The 21,975-nt window shown below is 46.0% G+C and overlaps 2 protein-coding genes across 5 annotated transcripts; one reads left to right on the top strand and one right to left on the bottom strand.

Moving 5' to 3' along the window:
• Positions 1-313: 313 nt before the first annotated feature.
• Positions 314-7,521, bottom strand: gpnmb (glycoprotein (transmembrane) nmb). 4 transcript variants are annotated; one of them, XM_047330298.1, is made up of 12 exons: positions 7,243-7,521; positions 6,013-6,165; positions 5,767-5,928; positions 4,987-5,160; positions 4,719-4,880; positions 4,241-4,600; positions 3,516-3,575; positions 3,151-3,360; positions 2,226-2,331; positions 1,344-1,564; positions 1,159-1,249; positions 314-984 (listed from the first exon to the last, which is right to left on the bottom strand). In XM_047330298.1, the coding sequence occupies exons 1-12, from the start codon at positions 7,310-7,312 to the stop codon at positions 831-833; spliced, it is 1,923 nt and encodes a 640-aa protein (XP_047186254.1). In that variant the 5' UTR covers positions 7,313-7,521; the 3' UTR covers positions 314-830. The 4 variants fall into 4 exon arrangements, with proteins under 4 accessions (XP_047186254.1, XP_047186256.1, XP_047186255.1 ...); XM_047330300.1 differs by having other exon boundaries at positions 4,277-4,600; positions 7,243-7,520; XM_047330299.1 differs by having other exon boundaries at positions 5,788-5,928; positions 7,243-7,520.
• Positions 7,522-11,312: 3,791 nt separating this feature from the next.
• Positions 11,313-17,661, top strand: LOC118292467 (polypeptide N-acetylgalactosaminyltransferase 15-like). Its single transcript, XM_047330414.1, has 10 exons — positions 11,313-12,044; positions 12,142-12,308; positions 12,407-12,611; positions 13,771-13,938; positions 14,052-14,169; positions 14,522-14,716; positions 14,800-14,931; positions 15,022-15,123; positions 15,203-15,346; positions 15,442-17,661. Exons 1-10 carry the CDS (start codon positions 11,512-11,514, stop codon positions 15,631-15,633), a joined length of 1,956 nt encoding a protein of 651 aa, XP_047186370.1. The 5' UTR covers positions 11,313-11,511; the 3' UTR covers positions 15,634-17,661.
• The last annotated feature ends 4,314 nt before the right edge of the window (positions 17,662-21,975 follow it).

The raw sequence follows: 21,975 nt of genomic DNA, 5'->3' as shown, positions 1-21,975 counted from the left end.
CTCTAAATTTCATAAAAAGGTTGATTGCTTTACAGCGCAAACCAGGAAAAAGATGCGGTTGTTTGAGTGATAGGAAACAAATCAATTCTCACGTGTGCATCAACTGAGTATTTTATCTATTTTCCAGGGTGAACACACTATGTGCTGAAAACCTGCTTAGTGTTGTGGATTCATCTGAAATGGTTAACAATTTCAGTCGGTTTTTCCACCAACTTTTCATTAACGTGGCTCATGTGAATGTACTGAATACAATTTCTTAAAAAAATATTCACATTATGAATACAGAGAAAAAACTGTCCTAGAGAGACGTACGGTTAGTTCACAATCTTTTATTAGTCATGTCAAGTTTCCACTGAACTCCATGGTTGAGCTTTTGAGATCTAAAAATGTCCTTTTCAAATTCCCTCAACCAAGCAAGTGTACTTCAGATTTTATAATCCCAAACCACCTCAATGGACTTCATTATTAATTGTAGACTTTAATTATAACACAAGGGGCAGCTCTGTAAAGCGGCGCTTGGCACGAAAAATTTGCACAAAGCCATTACTTCTCATTGAAAGCAAACATGATTTGAACTCTGTTCATCTCCCAGCAACTTCTTCATCCACCATAAAGATCATTTGACAGCCTCTTTAGATTATCATCCACCGATCACATTCTGCTGAAGCATAAGCCATTTAATGTAGCGAATACATAACGTGTATTTTTTACTGATATAACAGACACAAATCAATTTCTGCCATCTTGGCTATTGTTTCAACTTTTGTAAAGATTTCTTTAGTAATTTTTGCCGCTCACGGCAGAAGCACTTTGTTGCGGCTCTGCGAAGCCTACATGGGGTGCCTCTCGGTCAGTAGGTGACGGCTCTCCTCACTGGAGGGGAAAAGTGTCTCCTTCAGGCGGACCATGTGACCTCCGACCCCGGCATGCCCGCTGGCGTCTTCCACCAGTGACCTGCGAATGGGTCGGTACACCTTGTAACGTCTGGGAGAGGGAAAGGGGACAAAGTCAAGTTGGAGTGAAGGAGAACGCAATATTTGGCAGAGTGTGTGTGTGCGTGTGTGTGATGACACTGGTGTATAGGACCACTCAGTTGGCTACATTATAAGGAATGCATTCAAGTATTTATGCTTCCTTGTCGGATGTACGACTACTCACTTGTGGACTATGTAGGCGATGAACGCAAAGACAGCCACCAGCACAGCGCTCGTGGAGAGCACCACTTCGGCAGTGTGAGGACTCTTGGACGCTACAGAGGGAACCCCAGAAACCACATAGTGAGGTCAATTATTTGAGAACGTGTGTTGGACATAAACATCCTTCGCCTTGTATGTGAAACTCACCCGGTGCGTCCTGGGACTTGTTGATGGTCACAGTGGTGCTGGCGAGGGCCAGGCTGCTGGAGTCCTCCAGGGTGATGTTGACACAGTAGGTGCCGGGCTCCAGAAACGTGCGCCTCAGATGCACCTCACACTCCGCTGACGGCGGCACGTCATCGCACATGATGTTACGCACCTGAGTGCAGCTGGGGTCTGACACAATTGTGCAGGCTGAGGTGGGGATGCTGAGGACGAGAGATTGGAAGTTACAGAGTTTGCCCAGACTTCATCTTTAAATATGCGTTATCTGTAAGATATGTCCTTTATGTGCCATGGCACTAAATTACCATTTTACATCTGTGGAGATTGGACATTTTTGCCTTTATTTTAAGATCTTAAAACTCTCAAGGCGAGACAGTAAAGGCCAAAAATCACAGTGCCTTGAGTTGTGTCTTGACTTGATTACCTAATAAATCTCTAATTTCCTAGTTTCTTCTCCTGCGGGCTGTTCCCTTTAGGGGTCGCCACAGCGGATCAGCATCTGCATATTTGATTTGGCACAGGCTTTCCCCCTGGATTGGGAACAGCACCAAGAATACACTAGCGTGTAACATCCCCACTGGGTGGGTTCAAGGAGCCGGGGGCATTGAACTGCTGAACTGCTCGACCACCTGAGCTGCGGCCATTTTCCCTTGAATTTCCCAATTCACCTAAGACAGTCGTTAAGCTTTAAGGGAAACTTTATATATCTAACTGTAATCCTGACAATTGTAAACTTTACAAATCTTTTCCCATTAAATGAAAGGGCATCGATCTCCGTGATGCATGGATTTATTGTCGTGAGTGTAAAAAAGAACTGATTCACATTCAACTGAAGATAGAATGATATAATGTTTGAACACTCACGTGCCCAGACATTTCACCAGGAAGCTGATGTCAGTTTTGTTCACTCTGTCGGCCAGCACGTCCAAAATGCGACTGTTTGGTTGGCTGTCCAGCGCGTGCTTGGGCTCTGTGGACAACAGATACATGCAGTTGGTTTGAGACGTGTTATCATCTACTAGTACTGCTAAAATTATGAAGCATAAAGTTTAGTGGTGTGCGCGTGGCCCAGATTAACAATTTTGACGTGAAATTATAGTCCCCCCCTCACCTTTATTAAACCAGTGTTATCGACTAGCCACCCTGTCAACATGATATTTTGTATTTGGATGATTGCCATTGACATATCACACAAAACAACCTCTCTAGCTTTCTCTTGTGGGACATTTCAAGCGCTCTTGGGGGCCACCTAGTGGCCATAGGGGGGGCTAGCAGGTGCTTAGCTCGCTCATGCCTGACTCAAGCCAGGACCACTGACAGATTTTTTTTCCTTTTTGCAGATTTGCTTAGACGGATAACAAAGTAACTTGTCTAGTCTCCATTTAAAGTTTTAGTCCTTACACCAACCCAGGCCTTTCAGCCACGTTAGAGATTCTGTATAGGCACTGCAAGTGACAAGCATGCTGATGCTTGACAAACATAAGGCTGACTGTGTTCATGTTCAGTATAAAGTAGGCTTGTCATTTTGCAGGTATTTGTTCATAAAAGTAATTGACACAATTCAGATTTTGATGATGATGCCACTAGATGGAAAGTCATTGGGTCGCCCACGGTGCAATTGCAGTTTCTCCTGGTAGATTCATCAGGTGTCTGATAAATTCCACGGCGATCCACCCAATAGTTGTTGAGCTACAGCACCAAGAGGCTGACGCCGAACACAAATTCATCACGGCGGTAACTTGTGTGTCACCGGGTCACATTGAAAAGGAAACTGCAGCGTCCCACCTACCAATGATGGTGATGTTGCCCATGAATGTTCCGTAGGCGTAGTGGAAACACTGGTTGCTGTTGAGGCGCCTGGTGCGGCGCCAGGCCAGGGTGGTGGCGTTGGACTCCGGGGCCGCGCTGGCCACGGTGGGGGCGAGGGGCTCCGTGGAAGGCAGCCCTGTTGAGGCAGTGGCAGTAGAGGAGGGGGAGGGTGGGCGGGTGCTGGGTGGCGCTGAAACAGGAGAGATATGGACTCACTGGAAACACGTGCTCGCCGATACTGATCATTTCTTGAATTCCTAGAGAACTTCGAACCTCCTCTGTTTCTCTCACTGTCTCTATTTCTCATACATAAATTAAAAAAAACACTCAGCTGCAAAACCTCACCATGAGTGGTCTCCATCTTGACTGTAGCTGCATGAGTACTGCGTCGAGGTGTGGGAGCCTCTGGAGGGAGACAGACAGGAATATTCAGTCGCCATGACAATCATAGACACATCTTTGCATTCTGATTTGATTCCTTAATCGTTCACAACAAAGAAAATGTTCTGTAACAGTTTTCATTCAGTGTCCACTTATTGACTTTGTCTTTTGTTATATGTATTTTGACCTAACCCCACAAGAACACATGCTTTTCTCACTTCCCTCTACTGTTTTGAGTTTTTTGCTGAGGTTTGCTGAGATATTTTGTCTCATCTGAAATTATGAATGCCCCCATAGACCTCAATGTGAAGATTATTCATCGCACCTACTTTCTACAGAGTAAAGACAGAGGTCCTAAATAATCCCTGAAACATTTTTTTTGTTGTTGTGGGTAGAACAAATTATAATTTAACAATTAATGATCCAAAGAGCTGCTAGGTAGTTAGCCCCCCCCCCCCCCCCCCCCCCCCCCCCCCACCCCCGCCCCCGTAGGACGGAACCAGACATGTCAAAAGCTGAACTAACTGTGTCCTGGTTGTAGCTTCATATTTCATTTACAAACTGCAAGGTGGTCATCTAACTCTTGACAAGAAAGCCCAAAAATATTAGGAAGTACCGAAACAAAGAGATGCTAAAATGAATCAGAGAATCTGAACAATCCTGTCAAAAGTGCTTGGACCGTGATTTACTCTGTCTTCCCGAGCGAGACTGTCCCTGTCCAGCACCTGTCGGAGGTGTTGACATGAAGCTCCCGGGCGTCGAGGTGGCAGCGGCCGGCGGACACTCCACCGGGAACGCCGCCTCCACCACCAGCTTCACACTCATCCTCCCCAGCGTGCTGTAGGTGTGCGTGGTCACGTCGCGGTGGGTTACCAGCTGATTGCCATCTCTGAAGTCCCAGATGTAGTCAACGGTTTCGGCGGTTTTGAGGAAGCCGCTGGGGTCATGAAGCTGGACCGCGAAGACCACGTCCTCGCCGCGGAAGAAGACGTTGCTCGACTCGTTGACCGCAGCCTTCTGGGAGATGCTGACCGCCACCGGGATCTTGTCTAAGGGGGCGACGAATGAATGATGAATTCTCCGGGGTTCCTCCCTGTGTTTGTCTTTTGTCTGTTCGACTGAGACAGCTGCACAGAGGTGTAATGAGTGTGTGACTTTTGTCTCCACCTGTGACGTAGAAGACGGTGTTGTCCGTGGTGAGGGGGCTGTACTTCCTGCGCTCGCGTTTCCTGTACACCATGACCTCCATGACCTCTGCCCCCACTGGGATGTTGGTGGTGTTGATGGTCACGCTGGAGGATGAGCCATCGCACGTCTCATAGTATTGGCCTGTGGGACAAACGGAGGACACGTACACATAAAATAAAGAAAGGTGTTTTTTGGGGGGGTCTGCACGTGCACGTGCGGGCAAAGTCTGACAAAATGTGCGTCTCACCCATTGTGTGCCACACGTAGACGTAGCTCTTGCGTCCCCAGTCATTTCGCTGAGGGAAGGGCTTCCCGTCGGGGAACACGTTGCACTTAATTGGGTCTGTGCACTTTCCAAAGCCGTAGTCTTCCAACCAAGAAGTCCAGTTGTACACGTGGCCGGAGCGAACCTGCCCGTTGGCTGTGGAAGTAAAAGCTTGCGTTATGTCCGGAACAAAAAGACTTAAAGCTGAGCCCAATTCCTCAGTTGTGTAAGAATTGGATCAAACTTGGCAGTTTCCCTCAGCTTTAACCACGGATTTAGCCTCTCTCAGCTAATTGTTGTCAGCAGATACTTTCTTGTTTTGGTTCAGCATCACCAAACTTTTTCCAGCAGTAGCATGCAGTTGTGTTTGCAGCAAAGTGTGTGTGTGTGTGTGTGTGTGTGTATATGTGTGTGCGTGTGTGCGAAATACCCACTGTACACTCCCAGAGAGTAAATATTTGACTTACAGGAGTCAATGTCATGAGTTTGAAAAGGCATCTGTTGTGTGTGCTAACAACATGTATGTACAGTATTGTGTTCCCAGATTTGTCCCTTCTGCCCCGCAGTGGCCAAGAAGTCAAGCAAAGCAGCTTCAAGTGTGTTTGTGTGGTAATTTTTTTTATATTACTATGCTTCTGTGGTAGTGTTTTGTTCTGACATTACAGCTGAGGTGTTTTGCAGTGTTCTGTGACAGAGCGTGATGTGTTTGGGGCGGGGGGGGGGGGGGGGGTTGCGTGGCCTGGCCTGGCCTGGTGGCAGCACCTGAGGCCTCCAGCTCCGTACCGTCCTCGCAGTGCTCATCCCAGACAAGGTCCCCGTTGGCATCTTCCTTCTGGCACGGTGGATACTCCAGCTTGGCAGTGAAGGTGACGCAGGAGCCATTTAGAGCCGGGCTGTCGCTGGTCAGGCGAACCTTGGGTTTACCTGCAGGGAGGCGGTGGCGCCATGGTTGGCATTTTTTTCCAAACATGATACAACATGTCCAGGAGGAAAACACGCTGTGCTCACCTGCTCGGTGCATGAGCCCCTTCGGCTTTGGGCTTGGTGGTGGGTAGAGGTAATCGTCCCATGGGTTGGTGTCAGGATCCCAGCCAGGGATTGGTGGAATTGGGAAAGGGGACTTACCTATAGCATGCTTGTGGGGGAAAATGTCACTGTATGCTGGAGAGAGAGAGAGAGAGAGAGAGAGAGAGAGAGAGAGAGAGCAGAGCACATCTTAAGACTGTGGGAGTGGGCAGCGTGGAACATTTTTGGAATAACCTTTAAACACCAGCTGTTCTCTGATTCTGTTCTGCTGATTTAAAAAATAAAAAAATAAATACCGAACACATAATGCTGCCTGCCCTTAAGCTAATACATTATTACATTATTTGTCGTATAATGAATTATTCATACCTTTATTATTTATCACCTCGAAGTAATTTCTCTGAGCCTGCCAAATGCTTTTAATCTGTTCATGATCTTGTTCTCTACAGCTTCATACCTTAGTTCCCCTCTTAATTTAGACCTAAATAAGGTGCGAGTGAAATATCTCGAAGTCTGAAGGGCAGACGAAAACAACAACTTCCGTTTATGTAATTTGATTCGAGCAAAAGGGGCTCCAGCATCTGCGCAGACAATCAGCTCATCCATGACAAACACTCCATATACGAAATATGTCATTTAACTTTTGCGTCTGAATAATGTGGTCTATGTGTTTATTATATCGTCCCAGGCTTGTTGTTTTTCTCCTTGTTCCCCTCGAATCAAATGTGACCCCCCCCAATATTAAGGCATATTGTGTGTGGGTTTTTTTTATGGATCTCAAATTGTTCGCTTCCTCTGAGTAAATCAATGTTCTATTTGTGATTGTATGCTATGTGCAGTAGCTGCCTGGCCGGAGAAGGACAGCCAGCCACGGGCACGCCACGGGCACGCGCCTTAATTAAGCCCATGGGACCATTGACTGCAGACATCTCATTACAGGACAGGTAACACACAAAACGCGAGGGGAATCTGTCCACAGTCAACAGGCTCTTTTAATACTGAAAAATGATCGTCCCCAGTATTTCTTTTAGCCAGAATACACATAAGACTACAGCAATTCTGCGAGTTCAGAACGAAATATTTGGCTTCGAGCAGACGCATTTTTAATAAACTCACGAGTCTGTATTTAGTATTTCCAGATTGGACCTCTGCTGACACAGGTTCAACTATTATTCATTTAAACCGGCTGACTTTAAAAACGGCACCACTTACTTCTGCGTCCTTCAACTTGGCAAACAAGGAGGGCACAAGCCAAAAGAAAAATATACGGCAAGACCTCCATTTCACCTCCCCCCCCCGCCAAAAAAAACCCCCCAAACTAAAATATCGGTGATCAGTTTATCTCCCACAAAGACAGCAGCCCTCGTCCACCGTCCGAGGAACGTTGTGTCTCTGCAGCTTGTCCCGCCGCCTGCGCGTCCCGCTGTCCCAGTGGAAGGCGACTCCGCCCTGCCTGTCCTGAGGTCCGCTAATTTAATCTGGGGGCCGCTGAGCGCACAGACATGTGATGTCTCCTAACAAGACGCATCTCATCACCCATTAGTCTCCTGGACGCAGGAAACTCATGAGAGATGAAACGACGCACGTGCCCCTTCCCCTTTTGCCCCATAACTCCACTTTGATAGAATAAAGATTACAAAAATACTTTTTTAATTCACAGTTGCATTTATTCATTCAATACTCCAAAAATCATTTGGCCCTGTGTCGTATAACACAGGCTTTTACCTCCAGTTTGTTATTTTTTTTTTTGACCCATTTATTGTTTTTATTTTAGTTTTAATATGAAGCACGTGCTTCATGTTTTTTTTATGAACTGTTACCTTAATCCCCCTCATCTTTGTCCTCACATGAGTTTACAGTGCGACTCCCAAACTCAAAATTGCATATAATCTTATTAATGTTCAAATAAATGGACTGTTGTTGGAGTTTAAATAAGAAAAGTCGACTCATTCTCAAGGGTATCTCCAAAAAAGTCGTACCTAAATTCATATTGAATATAACGCCATAAATAAATTGTTCTATAAAGGTGTTATTTGATTAGTTTTCGTTAACAAAAAAGAAAAAGAAAAAACACCTGATAACCTTGAATGCCCAACATGTGACACAGCTGACCACGTCGCATTCAGCTGTGTCACGGTGAGACTCCGCACTATGGTTGCGCAAAGGCACCGCGGCACTCGCGAAAGCGGAAGGAAAAGCGCATGATGTCTATGAACATTGCGCTTTTACCCCCACAACATAATCAAACGTGATCAACGCCCGTTATTCTAGCGGGTCGACAACATGGTGTCACACGAGGGGACGTGTAGAAACGGCGGCAAAGGGCTCCCACAAATGTACAAAGTCAAGTTTTCATCCATAACACAGAGAGATGTGATTTTTTATTTTTTAAATAAGAGCTGCTCTTTATGAAAACGAATCCCCCCAAAACACATATGATGATGATTACTTCACAGAATGAAAGCTGCGATGATGTCCACAAGATTGGCTTGTATTCTCTCCACGAATTGAATTTGAGATGAAAGACACATCTCTTGAAAGAAAACAGGCTGATGAAAGAAACATTTGTAAACCTGAAACACCAAACATATTTGGAGTAGCATAAATTAAAACCCCCTGACTGATGGACTGACTGACCGACTGCCACGCGGCCAAGGTGGTTGGAATGCATCCATATTATAAATAGCTGCGATCGGTGCGCACCACGTGCCACAATTACAAGATTACTGATGATGATATGTGAATGATTTTAAAAAGTCTCGACAACACACTCAAATCAAATCCACAGGCCTACTGTAAAAAAAAGGGGGGGGGGGGGGGGTGATGAGATATCGATCTGAAGATGTTTCGGGCTTTGTTCAGTGATATATTCATGTTTCATGAAGGCCTGTTAAATTCCCCAAATTGTTTATATATCTGATCACGTGGTATCTGCAGCATGACGTCAGAAGTCTGCCGGTAAACACGAATGGATGGAGAAAACAACAGTTCACATTGTTGAGATCTGACTTTTCTCTCGTCACTCCGTCTCCATGACAACGGAGTAAACGGCATCCGCAGTCGAAGGCCGTGTGGCAAGAGTCCGAGAGCTCCAGAATAAATGCAACATATTTTTCTCCCAAACATAAAATTATAATAAACGAACATTTGTGAACATCAGTGTTACTCATTGTCCAGTAGAGGGCAGCACCACTCCGCAGCCTAATGCTGAAAAATAAAGTAGGGCCCTTCCATCAGCTTTATCGGCATGATTAATAATGTTACATTATCACCAAAACTCAATTGCATGTTATTGTTATTGAGATTGAATAACAAAATAAAATAGACAACTTAATAGGCCTATACTTCAAACACCACAAACCTTTAAAAACAAAGGCAACCGACGATCCGTTTATCTTTTTATTATTTAATTGATTCATCTTTAAGTGGATATGGCTGATACCCCAGAGGTGTCACTGTCATATAATACACAACATCTAAAAAATATTCTGTCACATTAAAAACACTAATTGGCATTTCTAAGTGAACGATAATTAATAGATTATCAAACTTTTTGCAGACTAACTCTGTCGATCGACTTGCATTTATCAATAGTCTCTCTCTCTCTGTGTGCGTGTGCGTGTGTGTGTGTGTGTGTGTGTGTGTCAGGGGAGGATGATGCATGCGAGTACTCGTCTTGCCTTCTCATTACGGTCTGGCTTCTAGTCGGACGGTGGAACGCAGGCACATTCCCGAGGAGGAGGACTGGACCGTGTGTGTGTGTGTGTGTGTGTGTGTGTGAGTGTGAGTGTGTGTGTGTGTGTGTGCTGTCTGAAAATGTCCTGGCCAGTGGAGAGTGCAAGTCAAGTGTGTGTTTTGGCCGCGGGACGGAACATGTGGGAGTGTTCACTGTGCAGCTCTGGAAATATACATGACAACTTTTCCTCTTCAGCATCTGAGCCTCACAAACACATTCCCACAAGAACACGGGAGTCAGGGGCCGGTCATCTCCAACACATGTCTCTCTTTCATTCCCAGCCTCTTTACAAGACCCTCATCTTGCTCTCTGTCTTGACGCCCCCCCCCCCCCATTTAGCTCTTTCAACTTCTCCCTATGTCTCTCCAGGTGCCCCCACCCCGCTCTCCCCCCTCCCCCCTCCCTTCCTCTCCTTTATACTGTAATCATAATCCTGCCCTGTCATCCTGCGTGGGCGGAGGAGGGAGGTGAGTGTCTTTGTGGATGTTGGGGAGGAAGGCGGGGAGCTAGAAATCCCACCCATTCACTCACTCACTCACTCACTCACACACACACACACAAACACACACACACACACACACAAGGGCTGCCAGACGAGTCCCCACGCAGCACCACCAGCACCAGGAGGAAACAATAGTCGGACTCCAGCTCCACAGTCTGTGCTGGCTGAATCTCCCGTTGGCCATCCACATCAAATAAACGAATATAGGCGTTTCCACTGAAATCCTTGAACGTCTTGTTTAAAATCTTAGTGCGTGAAAAGGATAAAGATCAAGTTCGTGACAATGTGGTTTGAAAAAAAAACAACAACAACAACCTCATGCTGGGACGCATGGAGTTCTCCACTCAGTTGAAAACAGCGGCCCTCGCTGCCATGTGCCCTGCGGAGGACCGAGGAGATAGAAGCTGCGGCCGCCCCGCTCCCAGGCACCGACAGACGGTCATGGGACCACGGGGCCCCGCCGCCAGCTGGCCGGAGAGCGCGTCTTTTGGCGTGACGCACCGGGCAGGGAGGAGCCTGCACTTAGCATTTTCTCTTCACGCAAACTGGAGGAAATATATTAAAAAAAAAAAAAAAAGAGGCACTGTCTCATTCCACAGCAATGTGGTCTTGTTTATAACCTCTTGTTGCTGGGAGAGTGCTCTGTGTCATTTCTCCTCTGCACTGCAAATAACCTTTTAAAAAAATGTTTTCATTGTAAGTCATTGTAAAACTGAGCACTGACTCCAACATGGGTTACATCCAAATCCATAAAGAGACTTATTATGATAGAAATGCAACTTTAAACCAGCGTATACGCGGGTATAGTTGGGATTGTAGCCTCATAATGTGCTTTTATTCCCGTCGGAGCTACGAGACTGAATTGATCGCTTCAGAAGCGGAGGAGCAGGTGAATGGCATCAGGTGCATTTTTCACGTGCGGTGATCTCAAAACTTGCGCAGGCTTTAGGACCGCGGGATGAGCTGGATGGAAGGCAAAGTGTGCGCACCTCCACCATCCACGAGTTGAACCTGTCTGGTCTTGTCACTCGTGTGGTGCTCCATGGATGCAGCCTTACTCCTCAGTGAATATTGGCGACTTATTTCGTTTTCTGATTTTTGGATAACCCCCCCCCCCCCACACACACACACACACTTTGGTGAGATGTAATCGATTTTAAAGTTGAAGTTGAAGCAATCCTCAAGGATGTTCGAAGTCAAGGCGGCGTCGCATTAAGTTTCCGAGCCCTCTGCTGTCTCCAGCATGAGGCTGTGGGGCAGAGCAACAGCTGCCCGGAGGAGGATGCTCTGCCTCTGGCTGCTGCTCCTCGGGTTCGCCCTTCTTACTCTGGCGCTGTCAGACCTCTTGCACCGCGACACAAGTCGCGGTCCTCATCAGTACGCCGCGCCCCCTCGCCGTCCCCTGCAGCGGGTCCCCAGGGCGCCGGACCTGGAGGTCATCGTGGAATCCCGGGACCCTGCCTTAGAGCTCGGCGTCGACCTCTCCCCTCTGAAATCTCTGCAAGAAGACCAGCTTTTATTCGTGCCGTCCACTCCGGGCACCAGGAACCCGTCGCAGAAGAAGGGTAGCTACAAGGTGCTCCTGCCTGGAACGAATAAGGACAGAGCCGCGCCGGCGCCTCCGACGCACGGCGAAATGGGCAAAGCAGTGCGGCTGCACTCGGAAGGTTTGGATCGGGACACCGAGCTGGCTGCAACGATGAAGTACGGGTTCAACGAGGTGGTGAGCGAGAGGATTTCACTGCACCGCAGGCTGCCCGAGGCGCGCCATCCTGGGTGAAAACTCAAACGACCCAGTTTTTTTGGAACGAATCAGTGTCGAGAGGTAAGTTGTTGCACTGACAGCGCGTCTTTGTCTTCCAACTTCCAACAGGTGTTTTGGGGAGCAGTACAGCGAGTCGCTTCCGTCGGCGAGTGTCGTTGTGTGTTTCCATGACGAAGCTTGGTCCACGCTCCTGCGCACCGTGCACAGCGTCCTGCGCACTGCACCCAAACGGCACCTGCTTGAGGTCCTGCTGGTGGACGACCTGAGCCAGCACGGTACCTATGACACATCCATCCACCCATCCATCCCTCCACCCATCCTCGACCCGCATACTGACCAAGTGGTCTTGTCTTTGTCGTTGCGCACTCGTCAGGTCACCTGAAGAGTGTGCTGAGTGAATATGTGTCCCACCTGGACGGGGTGCGTTTGATTCGCAGCACCAGGCGCCTGGGCGTCGGGGGGTGCCGTACTCTGGGTGCTGCCAGGGCTGCAGGGGAGGTGCTGGTCTTCATGGACTCTCACTGTGAATGCCACACAGGCTGGCTGGAACCGCTGCTGGAGAGAGTAGCCCAGGACAGGTACTGTACACTCTGTGTATCAAAAATAAGCAGCATTAGAAGCAGTTCAGAAAAAAAGTCCTATTATTCCATTCATGATTCCCTGATGATCAAACTGATTGTAAACTACTCTGCTCGTTAAATGCCAAAAATGAAGAAGGTTTGAGTTTTGTAATGAAAACTAAATATCTGGACAGTGGCAATCCATCCAACTGTTTTACCAGAACCCTGCTTATTATTTCCCTTACTAATGTTTGACAGAACCACTTGTGAGAAGTGAGAAGACAGAGGGCTCAGAGTTATCCGCTGTCTGTGCTCATTAGTAAAGCAGGGGTATACGACCCTCCTGCTCTCATGACTGGGCTCCAGTCTTGTGTCTCAGGCCGCCTGCAGCGTGTCTCTAATTACACTCAGCAATTAGGCAGAACTCTTCAGCAGCAGCTTCTGCAACCACTCAACTCTCTGAGCCACATATCTGACCCTCCGTGGCCTCTTGGTGGAAATATGAGCAAATATAAATGTAGAATATGTGAACCAGAACAGACAAAAACAAAGGACTAGTGCACAGACAGACAGAGACACACAGACAGAGACACACACACAGACACACACACACACACACACACACACACACACACACACACACACACACACACACACACACACACACACAGACACACACACAGACACACACACAGACACACACACACACACACACAGACACACACACACACACACAAATACACACACACAGACACACACAAACACACACAAACAGACACACACACACACACACACACACACACACACACACAGACACACACACACACACACACACACACACACACACACACACACACACACACACACGCAGACACACACACACACACACACACACAAATACACACACACACAAATACACACACACACACACACACTGCACTCTGACTTTGAATAATGTGAGGATGAAGAGGGGGGGGGATGCTAAGTAATTTAGATTTATTAATTCTTCCAAATGTTTGACTGTCAGCACCACATTTGCTTTTCATAACATCAACCTTATTTGGAGTCACTCTGCTTCATGACTGTCAATGAAAACATACCAAATTGAATACATTAAGGGGAAAAAAACCAACCCAGTTTAGAAGAGTGTGAAGAATGTGGTCTCTCCTCTCTGCAGGACCAGAGTGGTGTCCCCCATCATGGACGTGATAGACTGGCGGACTTTCCAGTACAATGCCACCCAGTGGCCGGTCAGAGGCGTGTTTGACTGGAAACTAGACTTCTACTGGGAATCCAACTTTCCGCTGCAGGACAAGGACCCGGACTCAGCAGTGCAACCTTTACGGTGAGTTTATCTCAAATGACCTCAATCACCATAAAATGTAGAAAATGCATATGGATCGGATGCTGTGACGTTCAGTTCTTTTGTTCTTAAAAAAGTGATTGTGACTCTGACAGGACTCCAGCATTAGGAGGTGGAGTTGTGGCCATCGACAGACAGTTCTTCCAAAGGATGGGAGCCTATGACCCGGGGATGCTTTTGTGGGGGGCAGAACAAATTGAGCTGTCAATCAGGGTAATGTAACTTTTACAGTTAAACCCTCCGGTTCAAACGAGAAAGAGAGATGACTTCATCTTAAATCACATATGGTGTTTTAGGGATGCTTGGGATGCTGAGTGATTCAGTTGGTTTCTGTTAAGGCCTCAGGAATGTTGTGCTGGGACATGATGCCTTTTGCAAATGGAAATCTCAGGTTGAAGGTCTGGGAATGTCTTGGCCAGTCTGCGTAGTGTGAAAGCAAAAATGTTATGAAACCACTTACTTGACCAATAAAACACGCACGTTTTTTGTGTGTTTACACTAAATTGCACACAGAAATATAGACTACAGGGTCCTGAAGCTGTTTTTATTGTTCACGATATCCAAGGTGTGGTCATGCGGGGGCTCCATGGAGGTGGTCCCCTGCTCACGTGTGGCCCACCTCGAGCGCCACCACCTGCCGTACCGCCTCCCAGACCAGGAGCTGCTTCAGAGGAACAAGATCCGCATTGCTGACACCTGGATGGACGCGTACAGGAAGATTTTCTACAGGAGAGACACACTGGCCCATTTCATCAGGCAGGTGTGTGTGTGTGGTGGGGATTAGTAGAGTGGTGGGTAAATGTGCTAAAAATCTAATCACACGAGATGTCTGTCTCTGTGCAGTCAGAGAGCCCTAACATCGCAGAGCGTGTGCGGCTGAAGAGGAATCTCGGCTGTAGGAACTTTTACTGGTACCTGACTGTTGTTTATCCACAACTCTACGTCCCCCAGGACAGACCTGCACTGTCTGGCGAGGTAGCGCCCACACACGCACACGCACACGCACACACACGCACACGCACACGCACACACACATTCACGTGTCATATTTGTGCCTGTCTGAAGCTGTATAACGTCGGCACCGGCAGTTGTGCAGACTACCCTCGAGGACAGGGGCCACAAGGCGGTCCCATGAAAACAGCCCCGTGCAGCGGGACCGGCAGCCAGGTAACCATGACTACAGATTTCGCAGTGGTGAGAATAGAAAAGAGACGGGGTGTGACACAGATGACGATTGCCATTGCAGCACTGTGATCTGAACTCTGAGGGGGAAGTGCGATGGGGTCCCGTGGGGGCTCTGTGTTTGGACGCCGAGGGAGAGAGGGCGGTCCTCTCCCCCTGCCCCGCCCACAGGCCGACCACCGTCGGACTCCGGTGGAAGTTCATAAAGGCAAGGCGGTATTTTCTGATGCACCGCATCCGACGAGATTCAGAAGGCCCATGCGTGTCGTCTGGCTGTAACGCAGCATCTGTTTCCTTCTGCAGCTGAGTGGGCAACTCATCCACCAACCGTCTCAGTTATGTCTGGAGGCTGTGAAGGAAGGAGGGCTCCCGCAGAGCGGCCCAAAGGAGGTCAACAACCACACCAGCACAGGAGGTCTCCTCCTACGCCCATGCACCCATCACCCCGGACAACAGTGGCACTTTGAGCAGCTGGTGGCCCCTAAAGGTGCCTAATACAGAAAGCACGGAAGGACTGGTGGATTCACAAGATGTGACTCACACAGGCACATATTATCATATATTTACTATGCATAGTGGCATACAGTATGCCCTTAGTGAAATGGCGTAGAAGAATATGTACAACTCTACCAAAATTTTTTTATGCATCGTCTCCCGAGAGTTGTGTTGCGACAGTTGCAAGAGAAATTGTTTCCGTAATGAAGCTTTAACCCCAACACCACCAGGGCATGTTTCCTCTCTGTTTATCTTCATGTGATTTTTATGAGCAATTGGACACAAGTTACAAATTTAAAATAAGAAGAGAAAAGGCAACAATAGGTCTTATTTCCTGAACGGTTCCTCGGCTGTTGAAAACCTGCTGGAAATGAATTCTGAAAAAGAAAGACTCATATCTTCAGGGAGCCACACGTATAGTTTTAGGATCCAGTTCTTAGCCATGATGTTTGCCTCCGATTACAGGGGATTTCAATGCTAAAACACAGAGGGACATTTCAGACAAAAGCGTTTTTCTTTATTTGTGGCAACAGTTGGTGGATTAAGTCTTTTCCTGTTCCTACACAGTAACGCCCCTTGTAGACAAAGTGAGGGCCATGATCTGCACAGATCTCAACCATCACTGACTCTCGTGTGGCTTAAATTAAAAGCTGCCAAAGCTTTCATCCCAGAGGAGTCGAGGCTGTTACAGCTGCACCACACAGGGAGTAAAATGTTCAGGTGTCCACATACAGTTACAGGACACTGACAGAGATGTCAAGCAAGGACTCCGACGCAGTCCTGAGAGGAGGTTGAATCAGACGGAAAAAAATAAATTAGAAAAAGCGAGAGTGATTGGTGACCTAAAATATTTGATCCTTTTTCAGTGTGTTTGGTGTCTTCACAGTCTTTCACCGTGTTTGTTAAGTTTCTGACCAAAAAAAGGGCTTTCATACCGTATCTGCTGTCAACAGCAGAGGGAGCCATCTGCTTTTATAATCAACAACCCCAACGGGATCCCTTTGTTAACTTCTCTACACAAGCACCCTCCCCTACCATAATGCACTTACGATGAGAATTGCCACAAAGTTGTTCTTGTGTGTTCGTTATGTGGAGCAAATACGACGATGCTTCACAGTAGACCTGCCATGTGGCGGTGATGTCCTGATACACCTGAGAGGAGTGGCTGCTGTCTGATCGACTACCAAAAAAACAGAGTCACATGTTTTTGTGTAAATACAAAAGCGGAGGTATGATTTGAGCCATTGATCTAACGGTTAGGACGGCAGATGGAAGGGAGGCAGGGCCCTGAGCCTGTCCTCTGTAACTCCCGCCTGGCCCCCCGGGCACCGAGTGCTAATAACCGCCTATACTCTGTCACACAGCAATGCCCCTCTTAACCCACGGTGCACTTAGCCCAGTCAAGTACACGGCACCTTTTCAATAAGAACCAGTCATATGTCTGACGCTCCGAGGCATAGGTCAATGACAACATGTTGTCGATTAGCGTGTTTTTCTTCCCGGGGTTACATCACCACCGCGGCTTCTGGGCTGCATGTCAAGGAAGAGCAACATCTCTCCGCTGTGGGTCTTCAGCGGACAACGAGAGGTCACGGAGTCACTGCAAAAGCCGGATTTCAGGGCCAACCCACGTCTGCCCAGAAGGTAACAGATTGCAGGGGCAAACTGTGAGCATGAGACAAGACGCAAGTCAGCCTCGTTTTATCTGATGTATACTCGATGACTTTTACCAGCTCATGAGAACGGATTATGAATAGGATTTTGGACTTATGGGCATGTGTCAGCGGCCCACAGGAAAAATATTATATTTCTTACTGTTTAGCGTTTTTACAACACTTTAAGACATTTTCAGATACATTTTCAGTGATATAAGTAAGTCTTCATAAAGATGAGAGAGCGTGTGTGGAGCCCGATAATGTAATGAAAATCTCCACGTAACTCCGCCAAAAATGTACAGTACTAAAACCTGATAATGTAATAACTTCCCAATAATGTAATAAAATGTCTTCACCAATAATGTAAACATATCTGTACCAATAATGTAATAATATCTGTACCAATAATGTAATAAATTATTAAATTAACAGGAGGTTATTACATTCACTTAATCTTATTTTTGCAGAACCCCAAAATGTAATGATTTCCCAATATTGTAATAATCAAGCTAATTTTGCTTGAGCCAGACACCAATAATGTGTCAATGTTTTTTAAAGGCATTGTTTTTGTAAATTATTCTTTTTTTAATTACATTTATTGGGAGTTATTACATTATTAGGTTCCACAGGGTACAGGAGCAACTGTAGATTATTGAACATAAGCTGAAGCACATTTGCAGCAGGTGCTGGAAGAACCATGCTATGAGTAACAGAAGCATGGCTTGGATTTGTGCTGAAAAACTGATTTGTAAATGCTTCTGACTTGGCACGAGGACTTATCTATTGATGTCTCAATCAGGAGAGACTTCCAATGAAGAAATTAACAACAAAAAGAAAGTGATGTGATATAGACAAGAGTCGATTTGGCCCTTAGACCCCTCCTGATGTCATCATGGTTAAAAGGGGATGAGACTGTGCACGGTATAGTAACCCCCCCCCCCCCCCCCAGGTCTAGACACTGGTGGTGGTTGATGGGACATAGATGCTGAGGGTCTGATTGAGATGATGAGTGGATATCCAGGACACTGGATGATGTGGCGGCTGCAGGGGATTGAGGAGGAGGAAGAGGAGGAGGGTCGCAGAGAATCACTGAAATGGCAGCTGAGAGCAAAAGAGAGGAGGACACATTGACAGCAACGGCACAATTGGAAAAAATCTGATTGCATTACCAAAAAAGCGGCCACAGTCAGCTGATTAGAAAAAGGATGGCAAAGTCATACAGAGAGAGAGAGAGAGAGAGAGTTGTAAATGAATGAGTCACAAAGATAGACTTCCTGATTGATTTTATGCTGAGCTTCATTTGTGTTTCAGTGACTGATCTGACAGTGTGAAGGACATTGCATTCGGTCGACCTTCAAGAAGAAAACCGTTGCTCACAAAATTGCAAGATTGAACTTTGCCTAAGCGCATGAAAAGAGGCCTGATTGAATTTATGCAGCACATTCTTTGGAAATTATAAATGTATTTTTTCCAGACGGTGTCCAGTGTGTTTGACATGGACCTGTCCAGCACCACCACAGTGACTGCACAGCACCGGCGGTCAAACTTTGCTGATATGGATCTGCACAAGGGCAAAACATGTTGGGGAGATATCATTTAGGACACTGAAAAAATAGCTTGTAGACTTAAATACTATTTAAAGAGATGGCCCCAAAGTCTGGAGACGTTTAGCCAGAGAGGAATCTTCCAACATGATGATCCAAAACACAAAAGTCACACAAACAGAGTTTGTAAAGAAGGAATTAGTGAAAACTATGACTTGATTAAATACATCCCCTGACTGGAATCCAGAGAGAAAAGACCCCCCTCCAGCAAAGAGCAGAGGAAAATAATCATCTGTGAAGATGTCAGACCATCTCTGCCCAGGAGGATTTAATCTGTCATCCGACATGAAGGCCCACACCCAAAATATATTTTAACCCCCCCCCCCCCCCAAAAAAACATATATATATAAAAGGAATGAAAACTCATTACAGTTTAATTTGTCAACTAATTCTGTTTTTCAAAAATGAATTGGCTTCATTCTTCTTTGCTTTTGGATTTTTTTAAAAATTGGAATAAAAAGAAATGATTTGTAATTATTTTACATTTTAATGTTTCTTTCTTTGTGAATTATTTCTTTGAAAAACAAAGTAAAACATATTTAGTCATGCCCATATTAACATTTTCACCAGAAAATTACTTGTAAAAACAATACTTTTTGGTCATTTCCATATTTTGTCATCCTCATCAGCCGTGCAGCCTCAGTTTGAGGCAGGGGAAAAAGTTACCACTTTAGTACTTTTCTACATCTTGGGTTTTAACAAAGGTCAGAATAAAAGAAAAAAACAAACACCTATGTTTAATTTGCTGTGGCAATGGATCAACTAACCACACACAGAGAAATAATTTACTTCTCCTCCTCCAGCCTTTTCCTGATGCTCTCAAAGTGAGACTACTAATAACCAAACTAAAACCCCTGTTTAAATTCAGTAGATTCATTAAATGCAATATTTATAGCATGATTTGATACTGAGTTTGCTCTGTGGTCGTGTGTGACATTGTTGGTGACTCCCAACCCTCGACTCCACGATGGGACGGCTTTGACAAGTGGTTCGCTGACTCAACACAACTCTCGCTCTATACTTTGAAACCTGCCGGAGTGTGACAAAAGGGACCTGAGATCGTAACCTCCCGCTGTCACCCCATAAATCCTGTGACTTCCTGTCATATGACTCTGGCTTGTGCGGTACGAGAGGATGTGTGACCCATTTCCCAAAAGAGGAAATGCAGTCATTCACTGTGGTCTCTCAGAAATAACTAGTCCGGTCAAACATAATGGGAAACCAAAAGCCCTTCCAAGCATGTGTGTTCAAGTGATAACATGACACTGTGTGTTTCATCACTCTAACATATGGTGACATAAGGTGCTGTCAAACAAAATTCCCTATTCTGTGGGAGTTATTACATTTCCTCGAAGGCTGACATGTGTGGTGGGAATGACTTTCATTATCAGAAATTAAATGATATCCAAATATTGGAAATATTAATAATATTGAATTTTCTAGAAAGCTTATGAGATGAGATGCTGCTCCATCTCTATTCACTTTTGCCAATACATGTAAAATGTACTTTTCACTTTTTCAAGCGTTAACCACTATATTCATGCTTTTCCCCCTTACATTGCCGCCCCCCACACTACACACACATAAAGACACATCTTCCACAAGAGCCACGGTGACTCAGATGGATGTCAGCTGCTGCGGAGCAAGGAGCCGGAGCCTCTTTATGAAGATCCATGGGGCCATTTCACCCAGGAGAGAGGTAGCTGTATACTCACTGTGCATGCCCTCGAAGAGCCCTGGGTCTCCTTTACGCACGCACGCACGCACGCACGCACACACACACGCGCACACGCACACACACACACACACACACACACACACACGGTTGTTTCCAGTGATTTGTAATGTGGTTTGTTGTGCAATTAGGTCTGTGTGGATAAGCCTCGGGAGCCAGCGCTGACACTGAGCGGAGATTAAGTACATTAAAATGTGACAAAAACTTGGCTTGCAGCCACAATTAAGGCAATACACACACACACACACACAAAATGCTTTTGAATGTCGCATTTACAAAGTTCCCGGTGACACAAGCACTTTAACACCCTTTAAATTTTGAGTCACAGTTTCAATAATTCCTTTTAGTCTGTGACACATTACACACAGTAGTTTTAAATTGCTCTTTCAGGTCAAATACGCCATTAGGAATTGCACTCCTGAGGAAAATAAATGCAGCAGTCTAACACCTATCCTGCCATTGTACTGGTACATGTACAGTATCTCTTTACATTAATACAAAAGCAGGGTACAGCACGTATAGTGCATATTTGTGTATGGTGGAAATGTAACTCAATTAATAAAGTTGCTGTCTCATTTCTAACTTGATACACGTGACTGATTTCCATCTGCCCATGGCCCGTCACTGAAGTGCTGCACCCTGGGATGTTGCCTCTAGAACCTATATACTGTGTGCACTCGTCCCTTGGGACAATAGTGACGCTGCCCTTCTCTTTTGTGCTGGATGTGTTCAGGACGGACACCACAGCAGCTGCAGGTTAAGTGTTTACGGGTCTTTGGGGCATCACATGACCTGCAGTTTAAGCTTTGGCCTCCACCAGCAGCTACATAAACAGTCCAGTGCTTGTCCCGGTGGCTGGGTGTTTTCGTCCAATGATTGAAACCACTCACTGTAACAGTGAAACTCAGAAAATACTATGACATACAGCAATGTGAAGGTGGTTTTAAATTTGTGCCTCATGCTTTTTTAATCAAGTGTGTCTAAAGTAAATGACTTGGCCATTTATGAACATATGACTGGTCTTTCTCTTCCAAAGGTTTTGATCAATCCATTTTAGTGACCCTGCAGGTCGCCATCACATGGCAAGGTCAACAAACAATGCACAATTGGCCCAAATACAATGTAACATTTTCCCATAAATGTTAACAAAACAAAAAAGGATTCTTGAGATAAAGTGGGTGTAACAACATAAAGCTGTCAGTTTCATTCAAATAATTGATAATTCAAAAACCAAATTGGCCTGAGTCAATACAGTTCAGCTTACATCGTATGATGGAAGGAACCAACTGTTTTCTCTCTCTCTCTCTCTCTCTCTCTCTCTTACAGTACATCACTCTGGACAAACTTT

Source organism: Scophthalmus maximus, chromosome 22, assembly GCF_022379125.1.
Source record: "Scophthalmus maximus strain ysfricsl-2021 chromosome 22, ASM2237912v1, whole genome shotgun sequence".
NCBI classification, from domain to species: domain Eukaryota; kingdom Metazoa; phylum Chordata; class Actinopteri; order Pleuronectiformes; family Scophthalmidae; genus Scophthalmus; species Scophthalmus maximus.
This window is presented reverse-complemented; position numbering and strand designations above follow the sequence as displayed.